Source organism: Emydura macquarii, unplaced genomic scaffold, assembly GCF_026122565.2.
Source record: "Emydura macquarii macquarii isolate MOO-44397 ecotype Brisbane River unplaced genomic scaffold, CSIRO-AGI_Emac_v2 contig_3128, whole genome shotgun sequence".
In the NCBI taxonomy this organism is placed as follows: Eukaryota; Metazoa; Chordata; order Testudines; family Chelidae; genus Emydura; species Emydura macquarii.
Window position 1 is genome coordinate 3,226,753 of NW_027133265.1, and position 20,675 is coordinate 3,247,427.

Consider the following 20,675-nt stretch of genomic DNA (forward strand, 5'->3'; position numbering starts at 1 on the left):
ATTTAGACAACATAAAAGTGCTGAAGCAGTGTAAAGGAGTCCTAAAATCTCCATATCTGGCCAGGGAGGATTCCCATGCTGCAGAAACTGTGGAAGACAGCCATAAGGCTGCACCCAGAGCGCCTGCCTTTGCAAACCTAGTCGTAGGGGGCATGTTGAGGGAGGTGTCAAGGGCAAGGATTCCAGGCAGCATGGTAGTCCATAAGGCAGCCGGGGGAGAATGCTGTACCTTAGACGTAGGGTTGTGAGGTCTGTGCTGTAACTCTTAGAGGGGCAGCACAGAATCTCTCCCTAAGTCTTTGCTGTTCTTTTTATTTTTAAGTTTAAATTATGAATGTGTATTCATGAAGGAATAACTAAAAGCAGTAACTTACATATGAATGACAGGTTCAACTTTGGTTACAAAAAAGATGTATACAGTTACCTAAATGTTCAAATTCTCATTTCTGGCTCCTTGATAATGAATTTTTCCATTTCAATTAAATCAAAAACTAAACATTCCTAACATATTTGTTTCCATTTTAATAAGAATCTTTATGGACCCAGTCCTGAGCCCCTTACTTTGTGAAAACTTTATTTGGCAAGAAGTTTGTTCCCTTTTCCCACCCCTTTGCTTCCTGGGGAAATCCTGAGGCATGAGATGTGTCAAGAGCAAGAGAAGGCAGGCCTGAGGCTGCTCTGACTTGTATTGGGAGATGAGCTGCCCCCCATCCCATGAGCCACAGGGATCAGGGAAGTGTAAAGGTTATTTAATTGCTCTGGTCCATCTGAGGATCTGAGCTGTTAACATTAATGTGAGTTTTGCTGGAGCAAAGAGTTCAGTATTTGTCCTCAAAACACGCTACTGTAAAACACATAAATAATACAACCAAACAAATTAAAACCAAATCTATACAAAATTCACTGCAAGTTCCCTGCATTGGAGGACCTCCCTGTTAAGGTTTAGTTACACCATGAATTATATACTAAACAAGGAGACACAAGGTGAAATCCTGTCCCCATTGAAATCTATAGAAGTTTTGCCATTGACTTTAATACAGCTAGGATTTCACCCACAATATGTACAAAAAATGAGCAGTAAGTCTTCTAATTCTTGTAGGAGAAAAAAATCAAATAGATTCCAAATCCAGAAAGATAGTTACTAACATATTAAAAACAGTTGACTGGCTACAGATGGTCTACACTAACTTTTTTTGCAAGTGTATTTATTAGAATACTCTGGATCAAGATTAACTTCCTGTGCTTAATAGTTCTTTCACCTATCTTGAAACAGGAACTGCTGTCAAGTTGATAAATAGATTCAAAGGATCTCTAGTTTTGTTGTAATTACTCTGCTTCAGCATCCTCTGCTGAAATGCTGCTTTGTAATTTCTTACAACATTTCTGATTTAAAATAAAACAAATATTTTTGAGCCTCCTATTGCAGCAATGCATTAGCAGTGCCCCACTGACACAAAACCTATACTCAATGAAGACATTAAGCTTTTCTACCTTGGTATCAGTGGCTTCTGTATTTAAAATACTGAGCTAAGAAAAGAAAATAAAGCTATGTGTTCATTTTTAATCCACCCATCACTATAATAAAATAGTCTGTCTGAAAGGACCATCACTGCAGTGCTTTCATAAGTGAATGTTCTCACTTTGTCTCCAGGAGAGATTGGTCAGCCATTTTAAAGACATTTTTATTCATGGAAATCCCGTGCAGAAACCAAGGCAGAAAGACTCTGATTCATGCTGACCTCTGGTGACGCGTGAGGGCTTGTCACAAAGCAAGCATGGCCATTGGCTTCCCAGGGTTTCACCCTGGGTTCCATCAACTGCAACAGCCCAATTGATTGTATGTGTCATAGTGAATCACAGAAAGAGAGGGAGAGAGAAAAGATTGTTCTCTAAGGGCCTCATCCAAAGCCCATTGATGGAGTCTTTTCCACGGATGTCAATTGGGTCTGGATTGCTCTTCCCTGCACAGTTAATTTGGGTAATGGACACCTAAGACTGAGTACCTGGGTTAGCCTAATGCAAGTGTGAACAGCCACACTGCAAAGTCATACCCAAATCACTGTGTCCTCACTGAAAAGTTCCAGAGGGGTAGCCCTGTTAATCTGTATACAGCAAAAACAATGAGCACTTTAAAGATTAACAAATTTCTGCGGGCATAATCTGTCCTGGGCTGCACCCCACTTCGACAGATGTGTGCTCACTGATGTTGTACTCACTGAGGTATGTTGCTAGGACTTCTGGGGGCATATCCGATGATTCTTTATGCTGCAGTAAAGTGAGCCACTTTATGATTCTTTCCCATGAATTGTGGGAGAATTTGTCTATCCTTCTGAGTACATGGAGGGAATGGTGGGAAGAACTGTCAATACTTGGGTGATTTAGCCTTTGTCCTCACTGCAGAGTGGGTGGCTTACAGGTCTGAGTGACATTGCCACAGATTAACTGAGTTTTGGATCAAAACACCATGCTTGTCAAAAATTACTGTTGACATTTGAGAGTTTAAGGGTTAAAGATCAGTTACAGTAAGTGAGCTGAGCGCAATCTGATGTTTTAACAGAAAAGTCCTTGAAGATTTGTGCTCACACAAGATGTTATATTTTAAGAAGAAAGCCTCAATCAGGAACTAAGGAACCTATTAATAGCTGATGGCAGTGGCATACCATGGGTCTCCAGCACCTGGGGGCCAAGCCTTCATTTATGCCCCCCAGCTTCATGCCCCCCCACCCTTGCACAGGGCCCCCCCAGATGCCCTGGGGGGTGGGGGTGTCTGCACCTGCAAGGGGGAAGTGTGAGGCCTGGGAGGGTGCAAATGCAGGCTTGGCTCTGCTGACCCCCTCCACGCTTACCCACTGCGCGGCGCCCGCCTCTCCTGCTCCAGCCCCACAGCCTAGTGCTGGCTTGGACGGGGGTGGCCTCACCCCACTGGCCTGGGGGGGGGGACTGGGCCGACCCTTCATGACGGGTGGGTGAGGCTCAGGAGCCATCGTAAAGGGCCAGCCCAGCACCCCGCACTTACTCACCACTTCAGCCCCATAGCCCGGCGCTGGCTCGGATAGAGCAGCCTCACCCCTCTGGCCTGGGGGGGGGGGAGAGGGTCTGCACCAGAATGGCCCTTTATGATGCGCAGGAGGCAGGGGGCACTGGAGGGGCCAGTGTAGTATCAATATTACTACACTGGCGCCCCCTGTCCCCTGCGCGTCATGAAGAGCTGGCCTGGCGCCACCCCCCGCAGGCCAGTGCCAGGGACCTGGCTCCCCCGCCCCCCTCCTCGATTTGCCACTGGCTGATGATCACAAGACAATGGATCTGCCTTTGATGGCCGCAAGTACAGCTGCTGAGACAGAGGTGATAAGTTACTGGAACAAGAATATGAGCGGAGGCTTGCAAACATTCGACTGCAAGAGAAGCAAACCTTGGCCCAGCTAGAAAAAGAAGCTGAGGAAAGAGCCAAAGAATCTCATAAGAGGCGATTGGAACTGCTGCTAGCTGAGATGGAAGTTATCAAACCCAAACTCCAGATCAAAGAAATAAAAGAACAGCAGAAACTGTATCATCCTGGAAATCCAGCTTCTCTCAACAGCAAAGATTGGGAGAGAGTCTGTCTAGTGGATAACAATATTGGTATGTTTGGTAATCACATGGTAACTATGTTTAACCAGTTTAGTATCATAACCCAGTCCCAGAAAGAGTATGGATGTGAACCTTCTGTATTACCTGTGATCAATAGGGAGATTTGTGAAGGTGGGGGAGTAGCAGCTGGGCTGTAGCACATACCTCCAGTTGTGCCAGTTAGCTTGGGCTGAAAGCCCCACTAAACCTGGGTGAGAGGGTTTTGTGTGGGGACCAGAAAAGGATTAGGTACAACAACTGAATGAGAGACCGGGTTAACTCTGCAGGGAAGACATACCCTAAAATACCTAGGCCTCAGCCTATTGATGGACTTCCAAGAGAAATGTCAGGAGCTTGAAGCCAATCTGGAATTGGATAGAGAACAAGTGCAGAGTACCAATGCTGGTGTGATGTGCTTTTGTCAGTCTGTTATCTTGTAGGCAGCCCACTGCATATTGGACTTGTTGAAGCTTGGACTAGTAGGAAGCAGGTTTAAAAGGAACAAAAGGAAGTATTTCTTCACACAATGCACAGTCATCTTGTGGAACTCTTTGCCAGAAGATGTTGTAAAGGGTTCAAAACAAGGTTCAAAAGAAGAACTAGATACATTTGTGGAGTATAGGTCCATGAATGGCTATTAGCCAGGATGGGCAGGGAGGCAAAACCATGCTCTGAAGTGTCCCTAGCCTCTGGTTTGCCAGAAGCTGGGAATGGGTTTCAGGGAATGGATCACTTGAAGATTACCTGTTCTGTTTATTGCCTCTGAAGTGCCTGGCATTGGCCACTGTCAGAAGACCGGATACTGGGTTAGATGGACCGTTAGTCTGACCCAGTATGGCTATTCTTATGTTCTTAAGCTTCTGTGTGAAACTTTCAATCAAATTAAGTCCAATCATATTGCTTCTGTCCAGCCTGGAGTGAAGAAATTTGGTCTGCATCTGAAAGGAAGGGGCACTAGCTTTATGAAGATGTGGAAAACACATTTATGGATGCTGCTTCTGTTTGGAGGGCTAATTGCACCAATGAGTCTAGAAAAATCCTGAAACAGTGCATCAGACATCTCATAAGTCCAGTAATAATTAGGCAGGAATATGCAAACATAGCACTCTTTCCCTGAGATATATTCCGCAGTCAGGGGAAGAAACCGGCACCTGCACTCCTTCAAAAAGGATTGCAATGTTTGATGATACAATTGCATTACTTTGTAGCAAAACGTTATAGGAGGCATAGCTTATTTAAATACCCTTTAATAGAATATTGCTTCTTGGGGGGGGGAGGGGGAAGGAAGTGTTTGATAATAACAGCAGAGGCAGAGTGGGTGCTGAGGTACAAAGATCCAAATTTGCTGATCAGAAAACACTACATCCTGGCATAGGCCACTGAGATATTAAACCAGGAATGTGCCCAAAGCGATAGTGCTGCAGAGACTGACTAGGTGCTCCTGACTAGCAAGCATCAAAGTTACCAAACTCGAGCATTAAAAAAAACAGATAAGCCTTTTGTATATTAATTTCTGATGTGAAATGCTGACCTGATGTGTTTCCAGTCTATAAACCACTTTGTTCTGCATGTGCATTATGGTACCATTTGAAATAGCATAGTGGCTTGAAGAGTGTAGGAACCTTAGAGGAAAACACCCCAGGATTTGAATGAGAGACAAGGTGGGTGAAGTAATATCTTTTATTGGACCAACTTCTGTTGGTGAGAGAGACAGTCTTTCAAGCTTACACAGAGCTCTTCTTCAGATTTGAGAAACATAGTCAGTGTCACAGCTAAATACAAGATGTTCCACCTTCTATTTAGTTGTGACACACTGAGTACATTTCCCACTCCTGAAGAAGAGCGCTGTGTAACCTTGAAAACTTGTCTCTCACTGACAGAAGTTGGTCCAATAAAAGATCACCTCATTTACCTTGTCTCTCTAATATGCTGAGACAGACACAGCTACAACAACACTGCATACCAGGGTGGGAATGGATGTTCTGTTTTCCTTATTTGCCAGTCAAACAGCACTGATTCAGACTGACGCACATCAGTCCCTCCCTATCTCATCAGAGCCTTCTATTCTCCTACCCCCAGACTGACCCAGACAATGTTGAAAGGCCTTGGGCTTTCCAGCCCCTTTTAGCTTTCCATCATGCCCTTTCTATTGATCTATACATTACAATAGCCTCATTAATAACTCAGGCCTGGTTATTTTATATAAGCTCTTTTGATCCCGAGGAAACTGTAATGGCTCAAAGGGTGAGGCTGAATGCCAAAAGGTTTGCTTTTTAGCTTGAGTGACACAGTTTTGGCTGATTGTCAAACACTTTTTTCACACTAGATAACTAAGTTTTACCTCAGCCTTGTGACTGTACTATATCAATACAATCAGACTTCTTGGAGCCAAACTCTAATCTCCCTTTAGCTTCCAATTTTAAATCTCCAGTACACTGTTTGACATAACCTCTGACTGAAAAGAAACAAGCAGAACAGGACCAACCTCAATAGTTCATCTTTATATTCTTTAATTATAATTTTAGAGCAAGATTTTTGTATTTAACTGGTTATTCCCTGTTTTGCTTTTTTTTTTTTTTTTTTCAGCGTGTGGGTAGGTTAGTGTAAGACACCTAGATTTTATGATGAATGTGTGAGGAGTGTTTCATCTCCCTTTTAACAATTATTATATTTCTGTTTTAGTCAAAAGCTAGCTTTATGGAGAAATATTTAGTTTCATCTTCAGGTCATAGAATCACAGAAGTGTAGGGCTGGAAAAGACCTTGAGAGGTCGTCTTGTCCAGTTCCCTGTACTCCAAGGAAGGACTAAGTATTATCTAGACCATCCTTAATAGGTGTTTGTCTAACCTGTTCTTAAAAACCACCAGTGATGGAGATTCCACAACCTCCCTAGATAAGTTATTCCAGTGTTTAACTACCCTGACAGGAAGTTTTTTCTAATGCCCAACCTAAACCTCCCTTGTTGCAATTTAAGCCCATTGCTTCTTGTCCTATCTTCAGAAGTTAGCAAGAACAATTTTTCTCTATTCTCTTTGTAATAACCTTTTATATACTTGAAAACTATTATCCTGCCCCCTGCAGTCTTCTCTTTTCCACACTAAACAAACCCAATTTTTTCAGTCTTTCCTCATAGGTCATATTTTCTAGACCTTTAATAATTTTTGTTGTTCTCCTCTGGACTCCTTCCTAGGGAGTCATTTCCCATATTGTGTGTGTGAAATTGATTGTTCCTTCCTAAGTGAAGTACTTTGCATTTATCCTTATTGAATTTCATCCTATTTACTTCAGACCATTTCTCCAGTCTGTTCTGATCATTTTGAATTCTAAACCTATCCTCCAAAGCACTTGCAAGCCCCTCCCCGCTTGATATCATCAAACTTTGTAAGTTTGTACTCTCTATGCCATTATGTAGATCATGGATGAAAATATTGAACAGAATGGGGCCCAGGGCCTATCCCAGCAGGACCCCACTCGATATGCCCTTCCATCTTTGGGAACTCTTTGGGAACCATTTTCCAACCAGTTATGCACCCACCTTATAGTAGCTCCATCTAAGTTGTATTTTCTTAGTTTGTTTATGAGAAGATCATGTGAGACAGTAACAATAAAATTACTAAAGTCATATCTATTGCTTCCCCCATTCACAAGGCTTGTTACCCTGTCAAAGAAAGCTATTAGGTTGGTTTGACGTGATTTTGTTTGACAAACATATGCTGACTGTTACTTACCACCTTATTATCTTCTAGGTGTTTGCAAATTGATTGCTTGATTATTTGCTCCATTAACTTTTCGGGCACTGAAAAGATAACTGGTCTGTAATTCCCTGGGTTATCCATATTCCCCTTCTTTTTATAGATTGGCCTTATATTTTCCCTTTTCCAGACTTCTGGAATCTCTCCTGTCTTCCATGACTTTTCAAAGATAATCACTAATGGCTCATATACCTCTTCAGTCAGTTCCTTGAGTATTCTAGGATATATATTCATCAGGCCTTGGCACTTGAAGACATCAACTTGTCTAAATGATTTTTAACTCATTCTTTCTCTATTTTAGCCTCAGAGTCTACCTCATTTTCACTGGTGTTCACTATATTAGATGTCCAATTGCTACTAAACTTTTTGGTGAAAACGGAAACAAAAAAGTTGTTTAGCACATTTGCCATTTCCACATTTTCTGCCCTGTCTCTTCTTTGTTCCCTCGCCAGATCTTCCTGGGTTGGTGCCCTGTCCTGTCCCCCTTCTGCTCATTGGCTCAAAGCCTCCCAGGGTTGGAGTTAATTCTGTCTTTGGTTTTGATTGACGCTCCCCACCAACCAATCAGGTTTATTCAGAGTAGCAGGAAGTGGTGAAAAGGAGGTGGGGAGAAAGGGGGAGTGAGAAGTTTTCTGCCCAGCCCTCACACCTGCCTCCACATAAACACACCTGTCCCCAGGTAGCAGGCACACCCTGTGGCTTGGCCAACGTCAACATTATTGTATCATTTGGGTAGGGGGACCCCCCATGTGGCCTTTGAGAATGTTGGGGTGCTCCTGCCTCATTTCTATTTCTCCCCTCCCCCACTCCAAGGTCAGGCTCAGGTGCTTCCTTCCTGCTTTGCTCTTCTTCTGCCTCGGGGCTCGAGTCTGGTGCCTCCTCCTGTGGCCCCCCCAACTTCCGCACTCTGCTCTTCCTCTGCCTCAAAACCAGAACCAGGGTCGGGTGCATTCAGTGGGGATCCCACCCATGTGAGCCCCCCCGCTAGAATGAGCCCACTGACTCTGTCCAGGCCTGCCTCTTGGCTATTAGGGCTAGGATATCCTCCCCTGACCCTGTTTCATGGCTAAGCTGAAATTGGCAAGGCCTGATCATCTTCTGGTGGAACATGATCTCTGATCTGACCCTCTCTGGTCTATCTGCAAGCTCTGCTTGGATCTTGTATACCGACAATTTGGGATTCGGGATCCCACAGACAATGTATAGTTCAGGACCTCAGGCTGAATTCAGTTTGCAGTGTCTCTGCTGTTTGAGTAGGACCCAATCATCCAGCGTCAATGGCTGGGCAGCAGCATGTCTGTCATAGCTCCATTTCTGTCTGTCTCTGGCTTGTCTCATGTTAATGGCTATGATCTAGCCTGCCTCACAGAGGGGTTGGTTATGGTCATGGACCCATCCTATGGCCTCTGGACCCTGTTTCCCCAGGTTCTCCAGTCAGATGCCCAGGGTCTATTGGCAGCCAGTCTTGCCTGCTGAACATGAGGAAGTAGGGGTTAATATTTCATGGAAGTGTTGCACCATGTCATTTGCAAGTAGGTGAGCTCCAGCAGGTAGGAAGGCCAGTCTTTCCACCATATCTCTGAAAGGTTCCTCAGTTCTGCTATCAGCCTTTGGTTGGCTTGTTTGCAGAGGCCATTGCATTGTGGCTAGTAGGCTGTTGTCCTTGGTTTGTGGCTGTCATCTAGAGAGCACAATTCTTTGAACAACTGTGACTCAAAGGGTGAGATGGGTAACTAGCCTGGAAAGAAACAAAGAAGAAGCAGGGCAGCATGCAGCACCTGAGCTGGTGCAGAGAGATTGAACTTGGGAGTTACTTGGAGGAGACCCAGCTGCTTGCAAAAGGGGCTCTTATAAACAGTCTAGAGCTGACAGGACAGCTGAGACCATGCAGCAAGATCCACCATTCTGAGCTCACACCACACACAAGCATCAGAGTGCATGGACACTTGGACTGACCCAAAGGGAGGGGAGGTTGCATTGGCATGGGGCAGAGAATCTGTGTGCTGTATCAGAGGCAAGGAAGTCTGTGTAACTCCTGTAAGAGATCCTGACCTGGGTCTGCTCCTGGCTTTGCCTCGATTAGATAAAAGTATTGTTCTATTGTTAAGTGTGGTGCTTGTTCCAGAGCTTAACTCTAATCCCCCTAGCAGGGAGGGCTGGTGTTTGTGCAGAGGTGTGTGACTGGGGTCTGGGACCCCTCTCCCAACCTTGAGAATCCTCACATGACAAAATAGATAGACTCAAGAAGCTTAAACAATATAAAGCATGGTGTTTTTTTTTTTAATCCTTTAAACATTCTCGTGGCTCTTCTCTGAATCTTCTCCAATTTATCAACACATTCCTTGAATTGTGGACACCAGAACTGGACATTATATTCCAGCAGTGATTGCACCAGTGCCCAATAGGAAGAGAAATGAATGTCTCTATTTCTACTCGAGACTCCCCTGTTTATGGATCTAAGGATCTCGTTAGGTCTTTTGGCCACAGTGCTGCATAGAGAGCTCATGTTCAGCAAATTATCCACAGTGTCCCCCAGATCTTTTTAAGAGTCACTGCTTCCCAGGATAGAGTCTCCTATTATGTCAGTATGGCCTACATTCTTTGTTCCTAGATGTATACAATTATATGTAGCCATATTAAAACATATACATTTTGCTTGTGCCCAGTTTGCCAAGCGATCCAGATTGCTTTGACTCAGTGACCCGTCCTCTTCATTATTTACCACTCTCCCAATTTTTGTGTCAGCTGTAAACTTTATCAGTGATGATTTTATGAATTCTTCGAGGTCATTAATAAAAAATATTAAATAGTGTAGAGCCAAAAATCAGTTCCTGCAGGACCCCGCTAAAAACACATCCACTCAATGATTTTGAGACCTCTAAATTAGCCAGCTTTTAATCCATTTAATATGTGTCAAGTTAATTTTATATTGTTCTAGTTCTTTTAATCAAAATGTCATACCAAGTCAAATGCCTTACAGAAGTCTAAGTACATTACATGAACAGTATTACTTTTATCAACCAAACTTGTAATCTCATCAAAGAAAGAAATCAAGTTTATTTGACAGGATCTATTTTCAATAAGCCCGTGTTGATTGGCATTCATTATGTTACCCTCAGTTTTAGTGGCCTTTGCTGGTTGTCTGATACCAGTCAAAATGTGGTTGTGTATCCCTTATGTGACATGAAATTTTGCTATGCTTCTCAATAGTAGTGTGTGATTCCCTCAGATGTGTCAGTCTCGGTCTCCAGCTCAGTTAGCGGAGATGTAATGGGTTTATCCTTAAAGACTGCCCATGAACTGGATGAATTACTTTGGGACGTGACCTGAGGCTCTTTATTGATATTTCGACATAGAAACCCTTACAAAATTATTACAAAATTCAGTGCAATGGAAAGGGGGAGTCAGCTAAAAACTTACTTTGCTATGCTGGCGTGAGTCTCTTCCCTTCTCACTAATTGAGGAGTGTTGTTTGGAATTCCCCAAGGGGAAACTCAGTGGGAGGTGGAAGTTGGTAATGAGAATATTAAGGGGTGATTAGATCATAGTCTATAAGTACGTACATGGCGAACAAATATTTGATGATGGACTCTTCAATCTAGCAGACTAAAGTATAACACAGTCCAATGGCTGGAAGCTTCAGCTAGACAAATTCAGACTGGCAATAAGGCATAATTTTTAATAGTGAGGGTAATTAACCATTGGAACAGTTTACCAAGAGTCGTGGTGGATTCTCTGTCACTGGCAATTTTTAAATCAAGATTGGATGGTTTTTTCAAAGTTATGCTCTAGGAATTATTCTGGGGAAATTCTATGGCCTGTGTTATACTGGAGATCAGACTAGATGATCATAATGATCCCTTCTGTGATCTATGAAACGGTAGGTGCTACTCTATACAAATAGATAATAATAATAATACAACACAGATTTATTATTTTTCTGGACTCCAACATTTTTCTGGTCTGCATCACTGGAAATTTGTGGGCTAGGTTCATATTCCATTTCACCAGTCTTTTCTCTTCTTTCTTCTCATTCACTCCTCAGTGTGAATGTGTGCCTGTGTACGAACACACACACACGTGTGTTTCAGCTGCAGGTCTTAAGCAATCTCCATGTTTTCTGATTACTTGTGACCAAGTTACTTGAGACATAGTCTCTCTTTCTCTTTATCACTTTGGTGACAGGAGCCATCTTCTGTTCTTTGGGTTTCTGCATAAGGCTGAAATTGTAATGTGGCATTGTTGTTCACTAACAGTTCCTTCAGAGTCATTCTTTTGATTGCATAACTTGATAGTCTTACACTTCAGGAGGTATAAAGAATAACTTATAATTTTTGTCTCAGTCTTATTCACATTAAAGTCAATGTGAGTTTTGCTGCTGACTTCAGTGGAAGCGGGATCAGACAAAGAAACAGTGAAATTGATTTTCCTCATACTTTTGCCAGGTTTATACCAGTGTAATTTCATTGACTTCAGTAAGAGTATCTCCTGATTTAGTCTGGTGTGAAATCAGAATCAGGCATGATAGTTGCTTTATCATGGCATCAGTTGAAGCAGTAATATGGCCAGCTTTGTTCTGTGGCTACCTCTTTGGAACTGACCATAACATTTAAATGGCTTTTTGTCAAGCACTGATATTGATGGGGTGAAAAGGTCTGGTTAAATAGAGTCTAGTCAAGCAGACAGAAGATGTAAGGATACTTTTAGATATGGATCCCATTAAGAAATCTTCTTGAAAATAGATCCAGGGAAGGCTGAGGAGGGGGCAGATGAGGTACTGAAATCAGGGGGGAGGGAAATGAATCTGCTTCCTTTTCTCCCAAAACCCACATTCAGTTTACAAGCTGAAATCCCTATGTACATCATTACTTAAGTACCCAGACGTAATTCTAAAGTGTACTATTATAATTGATGCTAGTGAATAACAGTAGAAAAAGGTGAATAATTGGACAGATACAGCTGTCCTTAAACCACTAAAGCAAAATATACACTGAAATATTTACACTCCCTTTCCTTCCTCCATTCCTGCAGCTCCCAATTATTTAACCCCCAGCCCTAAAATGTCTTCAGCTGGCACTTGCAGCTATACTAACAAGCTTGTCAGCTAAGGAGAGAATGTTGAGTTGGAACAGTGTTTGATGGATTAAGGATCTGGCTGTTTCACTTGTGCAGCTCCTGGATTGTATTATGAATCATGATTTCAGTGTCTTTGGGCAAAATTGCCAAGCATGTCTGTGGAGACCATATTACAATGTCAGAACAATGTCAATTCTAGTTAAATAATATATTTTAATCAAAAGTAATTAAAATAACATCAGGGTTTTGACAGCTTTTCTACCCAAGCTTGGAAATCCTGTTTTAAGGCTCCCACAGCACTTTAAACTTGACCCCCTTTTTCATTTTGTGTTGACATCATTAATAAACAGTGCTTCATTTTCACTTTTTTTAATCCATAACAGCTCTTCAATCAAATTACAGCATTGCCACATTCTCCAGGGTATTCTTTATTGCACATACAAAATAATGTTTATAAGATAAAGAGAAATGTTTGCATGCTGTGCAGTAGAATTGTGTGTTTGCATATTTTTAACGCCCTGTCCTATTAAGAAAAATGTTGGTATTTTAGCATTGTTAAAACAATATATTTTCCTAGAGGTCACAGGTTATTCATAGATACCCCTAGCACAGTCTTTGAGGTCCATGAAAAAAGCATAGCATAGGTTCTTTCACTGGGGGGGGGGGGGTGTGGAGGGAGGGGAGATCCTAGATCAATTTCACAGATGAAGAGGGTAATGCTATTCAGGCTATCACTGATAGCACTAAGGCCACTGCAGATTTCCTACCAACCAGCTACCTTCAGCTGAGCCAATTCTTCTGCTTACCAGCCAGACTGCATGACCTGAGGCCACAAGGATGGGCAGCTCAGGAGCATGAGAGATGGTGTGGTCAAGTTGATAAAGGACTAATCCCAACTCTGATACAGACTCCCTCTGTGACCTTTATCCCATTACACACCCATGTCAACATTTCCAAGCTTGACCTAGAGTTAGTCCCCTCATACAATTTAGATCAGCCTGAGTGCTGCTCCAAATTGTATCTGGTTGACAAAAAGTTGTAGCAGCTGAGGATCACTAGAGTGCTTGCCTTTTTCTCCCAGCGACATCCTTGGCCTATCCGTAGGATGGGGACTTTAAACGAGGTAATTTAGGGCCTGCTAAAGGAATCTCCAGGTAGTTAGTTATGAGGATGACAGCTTTGCAGCCACTCAGTGTTGCCTCTTTGATCTCCTTCAACATTGTGCATTCACTATCTATTTTTCAGTTGGGGACCAGTAGTTTAACCCTATTACTGTGTTTATAGTCTTAGAATGTGGGGTTGTTTTGCTTGCATTGAGACATAAAACTGAAGCCAAGTTTGAAGACTGTGCACTGTAATTTACTATATGCAAAGCTGGTAATGATATTCCAATTTGTATTATATATTGTACTATTTAACAAATAATGTATAACAATATAAAGAGATATTGTACAATAGGAGTGGACAATATTTAATTTCCTACCATAGCTCTGCTTTTTTTGGATCAGATTCAAATCATAGTTATACTGGAGTAATTCACAAATGACACCTTTGCCTGCAGTGATGTTACTCCAGATTACACCAGAGTAACTAAGATTAGATTTGGCTGCCTGCTTTTTGAATGCTTGATTGTCAGTGATGCATTTAACACCTTTTTTGCTTAAAATTATATTTAGGGTTGTGAGCTTTTGGTATAGTGCAAGCCAAGTTTCACAATTAATCTTTGTAGCATGTTTGGTGCCCAGGAGAGAGTTATGTCTTATCACTTTTCATAGCCTCTCAGCCTGTAACAGGTGCCCATTTGAACAGGATTATCCTTGTTTGGAGATTTTTCTGACAGGCAGTATTCAGTCTCTGTACTTTTGAACCATACTCGTGGTTTCTATGTTATTTCCGCAAAACCTATGCTTATTCTTTGCCAAATATTGAGAACATTAATGCACCCTACCATCTTGTATTGTCTCTTGTTTTATACTTACCGTATTTCCCCATGTATAAGATTCTCCCATGTATAAGACGCACCTTAATTTTGGGGCCCGAAATTTGAAAATAAATGTATTATGGTACATCACTGGTAAGTACCACTGTATAAAACGCACCCAGTTTTTAGACCCCAAATTTTTCGAAAAAAGGTGCGTCTTATACATGGGGAAATACGGTAGATTGCAAGCACTTTGGGGCAAAGACAGTCTCTTTGTTATGTGTTTTGTACAGTGCCTAGCACAGTGGAGCCCTGATCTACAGCTGAGACCCTAAGTGTTACAGTAATACAAATGTATAATAATCTTGTTTTGGACACATTGGGGAAGGATCTTTTTTCTCCCTCTCTTTTTCTTTTCTAGAAAGGCAGATAAATTACAGATAATCCCAAAGTAAAAGTATTGTGAAGAGGAAAGAATGTATTGAATACCATACTGTAACAAATGTGTAGCTACCTAAGAACTTTTGCTAGTGAGTATGACCACTTGGAACTTCAGGGTAGCTGTGGGGACAGAATTCAGGTTGCTTTACTCCAAAAGCACAGGTCCTCACCACTAGATTGAGTGGCCCCTGTATGGTGGTGCAGGCAGCAAGGCACAAAAAAGACTTTTGCCATCTGGGTTGTATTTCCCATCCCTCTGTGTAGCAACAGAGCATACTTACAAACTCTGCTCTCCTTCAACAGCTCCTTTTAGGACTCATTGGGCACAGCTGGTTGGCTGTGAAGGGGAGTGCACATCTCATCATAAGCAACAAGGCAGAGATGCATTTCCTCTATGCTCCAGGAAGCTCCAGAAGGGATTGTACCAGCACAGTCTCTCCTGATGCTCCAATTTGGATGGTGGTGCATCTCTACACCATCCCCAAAGCACTGCAGTATATAACTGCCACAGTCTTTACCCTTAGCTGAGACTGTTAGCGTATATAGAGCCTACATAAACAGTTGAGCACTTCTGATTTTATTCAGTAGAGGGCAGTGGCGCACACACAGCATGTTCAATTGCACTTCTCTTTGTAAGGAAAACATTGATTATATAAGAAACTAATATATGCAGGTCTTTGTTCTGAGCTTCTAATGTGAAACCTACATTACTGTGTTCATTAATGGAATGAAAAATGGAATCTTATCATTAAGATTAAGATTTTGTCCTGGTTATTTTTAGTTAAAGTCAGGGACCCGTCAGAGGCAATAAACAAAAATTAATGGAAGCCGGTGTCGGGTCCCTGACTTTTACTAAAAATAACTGTGACAAAATGGGGCTGATGGAGGAATGACCGAAGCCCAAGTGGGGGAAGGGGGAATGAGAGCCTGAGCCCCGCTAGGGGGAGGAGGGGTCCAGCACCTATCGCGGTGGTGGTTGACAGTTTTCGGGTCCCCCTACCACCCGTGGCGGCGGGGAACTGCAAGGCCCACCACCACCCTGTGGCTGAAGTAGAAAATGTCACGGAGGTCTCTCAAAGTCACAGAATCCATGACCTCCATGACATAATCTTATCCTTACTTATCATATAATATCTTTGGTCAAAAGATTGTTTTTAGAACAGCTTTTAAATCAGGAATAAGAAGCACTAAATGCAAATTTTTGTGTTTTGATCAAATATGAAGGTCAAGATACAGCAAAGAGGAGTTACGAGGTGCAGTGTTCTTTTTAGGAAAGGGCATGGTACTTTAATTGTCAAACTGCACTTAGTTGTGTTTAAGTACCTCCTTTTTTATTTTTCAGCTAAAAATTTGCTGTAAGGCAAAACATTCAACATCCTGATACTTACAGGGTAGTTGGATGCCACTGTGGGAAATTTTCTGCTGGTGTGGCCCATCCCTATTAGTGCACATCATTCAGTTTTGAGCCTTATTGAAAACTGAAGATAGAAAACTCAGCGATTATTTTTCCCTTCAGTACAATATTTAATATGCTGGTATCATGCCTGTCCAACTATAAACTTTAGGAGGACATTCTTCCTGCAGTTTTTACAGTGCTACAACAGCAATCAAGCAGCGTGGTAAATAAAGGAAAAGGACTACTATGTTTAAGCATCTGCCACTTAAAAACAATTAAAATATAGGATGCTGCTGAACAGTTATTTTTATCACCATTAGTAATTGTATTGTAAACTTTTTGTTCTCTTTGGCTTTGAAAAAAGCTGTTCAGTCTGAAAAAAAATATAGCCTTGAATTAGAAAGCTTTTAACAGCAGTGATCTGCAACTCTTGGAATAATAGCTCTGCCAGAAAGGCGTTTTACGTTTAGAATTGTGGCACCTTATTAAATACCAGGCAATGTAATTGTTTTTGCTGACTGTGAAAATGGGAAAGATGTTTATATTTGTTGTAAGTGAAGCACTCGGGGCCAAATTCTCATCTAGTAACACCACTGTAACAGCAGAGTAATTCCAGTGAAGTCAATGGAATTTCTCCTTGTTTACAACAGTACATGACTGAGAGCAGAATCTGGTTCAGAATGTTTCACGTCATTTTGTGTACAGAATTCAGAAAATGTATATTCTAAAAATGTTTGTTTTTCTCCTCTTTTATCAGACAGTATAACGGAAGTGTTCACTAACATCTACGTAACCAGCTTTGGACCTGTTTCAGACACAGACATGGTGAGTCCCTGAGTGAATTAATCTTTTGCTTGCATACCATGGACAGGCTGAGAAGAACATTAACATTTTGCTCCCATTTACACCGGAGCAAATCAAGAGTAAATTCATTGAAATCAACAGACTTATGGCAATATAAAATTGATATAAGTGTCAAAGGATGTAGGATGTGACTTAAGTGATCATAGGCTTTTTTCTGGTCCTCTACACTTGTGTGGATTTCACCCAGAACTGTGAAGTCAAGGCAGGGAAAGCCTATCAGTAACAGTCCCCAAGTTGTTATAAATATTTTGTTCAATGGCTTTGTTTCTCTCCAGTCTTTACAAAGAAGATCATAGATCCCCAGTCACTGGACAAGTTGAGGCGCTTTCAAGGACTTCGGCATGGGTGGCTTGGGACAAAGAGATAGGTCACTGTGCTTTGTTCTGGGTGGGCCTCAAACTCCATCCCCACAGTGAAATGATCTGGGAAAAATTACTAGCAGGAATTTTCAAACAATGGCTCCAATCCAGCAAACACTAAATTATCCTTAGGTAATTATTCTTCTGCAAGTTATTGGGACTACTCAGGTCAGAAAGGACCAGCAGGATCAGAACCAATGGCGATTAAAAGAAAGAAACTAACGATATTGGCCTACAGGGCCAGTCCTGGGTGTGTTGTCACCCAGAGTGGGAAATGTTTTCGGCACCCCCTGAATGGCTGAGCAAAACCAAAACAACCTCCTCCCCCCAATTTCTTCTCCTAAAGATGGCTCCCTGTTGTGGGCTCTCTCTCTCTGTCTCTGACTCCCCATGGTATGATGATCTGGAGCTCTCTGTAACTGACAACTGTAACAAATTAATTGGTGGTAGGGATGTTCATTATACAAAGAATTTGAGAAATGCATAATGTGAGGTTTTGGAGTGATTTTTGATTTCATGAAATGGGTGCAATTTTGAAAAGAAATGCCAAAAATAATTATTCATTTATTTTTTCCTGAAAAATAGCACAATTTTTAAATAAATATTTACTGAAACAACATATACTGGATTTCATTAGCTATTTCAAATAAAAATCTGATTTTAGAAAAAAAAAAGTATATTTGTTTTCTTGGGTGGCATTACAGATGGCCATGATTCTTGTGAATAACAGAAATGTTTTTTTCCTATGGATATGAAATGAAACTTGTAAAATCATTTGTATTTTATTAACTAGCACTATAGGCTTGATTCTCCACAGCAGTATACACCAATGCAAAATGGGTGTAAAATTCATTTTTATTTACTTATATGGCCACCATTACCATAATATCTGAGTACCTCACAATCTTTAATGTATTTATCTTCACAACACCCTCTGAGGTAGGGAAGAGCTGTTATCCCCATTTCACAGATGGGTAATTGAAGCACAGAGAGGCTTAGGCCCAGATCCACAGAGACTTAGGCGCCTAAGTCCCATTTTCAGGTGTGATCCACAAAACTCCTGCGTAGCTGCCACCTTAAACTGTAGGTGCCTAAACTCACATGGTGCATAAGTTCTCTCCATATAGGTTCCCTAGGAATCTATGTTTCTGCCTCTGGGCATGTTCACTGCTGCCTCACTCTAGGCACCTGGACACTTATATCCACCAAAGTCCCAAAGTGATCCACGAAGTAGGGAAAGATGGGCTGAGGATAGGATCCCACATCCCAGCTGAGTACCCTAGCCACAGGGCTAACATCTTCTTCCACTACCACCATCGCTATTTGTGTGGAGCAAGGCAAGTGCCTAACTCCTTCTCATAAGATATACCTTAGGCACCAAGCTCCCTGGCTCCAACAGAGGGGTTCCCAGCTGTGGCTTGGAAGCAGAAATAGTTGCCTCCCTGCAGCCTGGAGGTAGACAGTGAACTCTGTGAGAAGGGCCGAACTTAGTACACACCCCTCTCCTGGGCATCTCCCATTGACTATTAGCCTGCTGGTTTCTGTGGATTGTGTTCTAAAGCAACTGTGTCTCCTCATTTATTGTATAGGGAGCTAGGCACCTAACTCAGGCTTTGTGGATCCTCTTGTTGTCCCAGTGATTTTCTAGGTGCCTAAAAGTGCAACGCCCAAGTCCCCTTGTGGATTTGGGTCTTAGTGACTTGCCCAAGATCACATAGGAAGTCTGTGGCTAAGTAGGGACTTAAACCCAGGTCTCCCAAGTCCCAGCTGCTAACCATTGGATCATCCTTTCTTTCCAAAATTCTGTCACTGGTGTGAGTGGAGAAATTTGACTTTGCAGAGGGGTAAATGACCACGCAAGATGTGGGGCAATGGAGAATCAGGCCTTATAATATCAGTCCTATAAACGCAGTTTTCAGGGGGATACTTGTGGAAATGAAACACAGTAGGTCAAAATGACGGTTGTTACCAATAGCTATAGATCTGTTTTCAGATATGTCGGTAGATAGATAAAAATGGCTTAAGTGTTCACTAACACCAAGGATTCAGGCTTAATTAACATGTGCAATTGATTCTTTTATAAAATTACTTTGTAATGCCTACCAGGAGTCAGATAGAAAATTAAGTTTAAAATGATTGATTTCCAAGGAATCGCATATCCTGTCAAACGTGAAAGTGAAATTAGTGTAAATGCCATAAACTATCTTTCAAGCGAATATTACATTCCGCTGGACTCTGTGTAAATTTAAACTACTATACATGGGCCCACAGAATATTTGTAGGAGGAGGCTCTGAAGGGAGGAAAACTTTTTGATGTTCCTTTGACTGATATGACAATTTCCTTCAATATCTTTGGAAGACCTTATTTTTTTAAGCTTATGTATTAAGGTGAGCCAGGATCATATGTAACTTCCCCAGGGGAGAGAGATGACAGATGTGAGACCTGAGAAGTTTAAAGGCGTTCAAAACGCTATATTGTATCGTGCCAGATAAGTGTGGACTTTTGAGGACAATAAGAGTAAAGTGGATTTCCTGAAGAATCCCTGGAGAGTGACTGATACAAATTCCACATGTCCCTTTATGCAAAAACCCAGCCTTTTGAATGTACACCATGAGGAGAAGGCCATTGTCTGCTGATTACCTGTTACAGAAGGCCAAGATCAAAGGCCTGAGCTGTATAAATAGCTGACTTGGCCAGACTTCGTTCTGGTCCTAGATCTAAGCTGGATGAACTTGTAAACACGGGGAAAGCCTAATTGTGGGTTTTGAAGGACTAAAACTTACCAGAGCCTTAGGTTGGAGCTGGAGGTGACCTCTGGTGGTAAACTTTTTAGCATGGATGTAGTTCTTTTATTGTTTTAATATGCTTCTCTATAATGCTTTTTACCTTAAGAATAAATGTGCTTGTTTAGAAGGAGCTGTGCGGTAACTTATATCTGTGGATAATACACTGGTCAGAACCCTCAAAGAGAAATCAAAGTGCAAGTGCTGTCCTTTTAGAGTGTCTGGCTTGTTGGGGATATCACAGTGTGAGGCAGGGATCTGGGCAGCCTGATGATCACTGATTAGGAGGGAGTGAGATGCAGATCTCCACCCAGGAAAGGTGATGGTTAAGGAGCTAGAAGCGTTAAGTGGGTGCTCTTGGTGGACCAGAGAGGGGGCATACAGGTGCAGTTCCCTTTGAGAGAACTATGACAGTTCCTGTTCAGTTTTCCCCAAATTGTTTCACTGGGAGGGTGGGTTTGATCTCCCCTACC

General features: G+C 42.0%; 1 protein-coding gene across 1 annotated transcript in view; it reads left to right on the top strand.

The window, feature by feature from the left end:
• GABRA2 (gamma-aminobutyric acid type A receptor subunit alpha2) overlaps positions 1-20,675 on the top strand; it is an 83,156-nt gene that overhangs the window by 16,755 nt on the left and 45,726 nt on the right. The window contains exon 4 of the mRNA XM_067531179.1: positions 16,953-17,020. Within this exon, the coding sequence (XP_067387280.1) occupies positions 16,953-17,020 (68 nt within the window). The remainder of the gene's footprint in view (positions 1-16,952; positions 17,021-20,675) is intronic.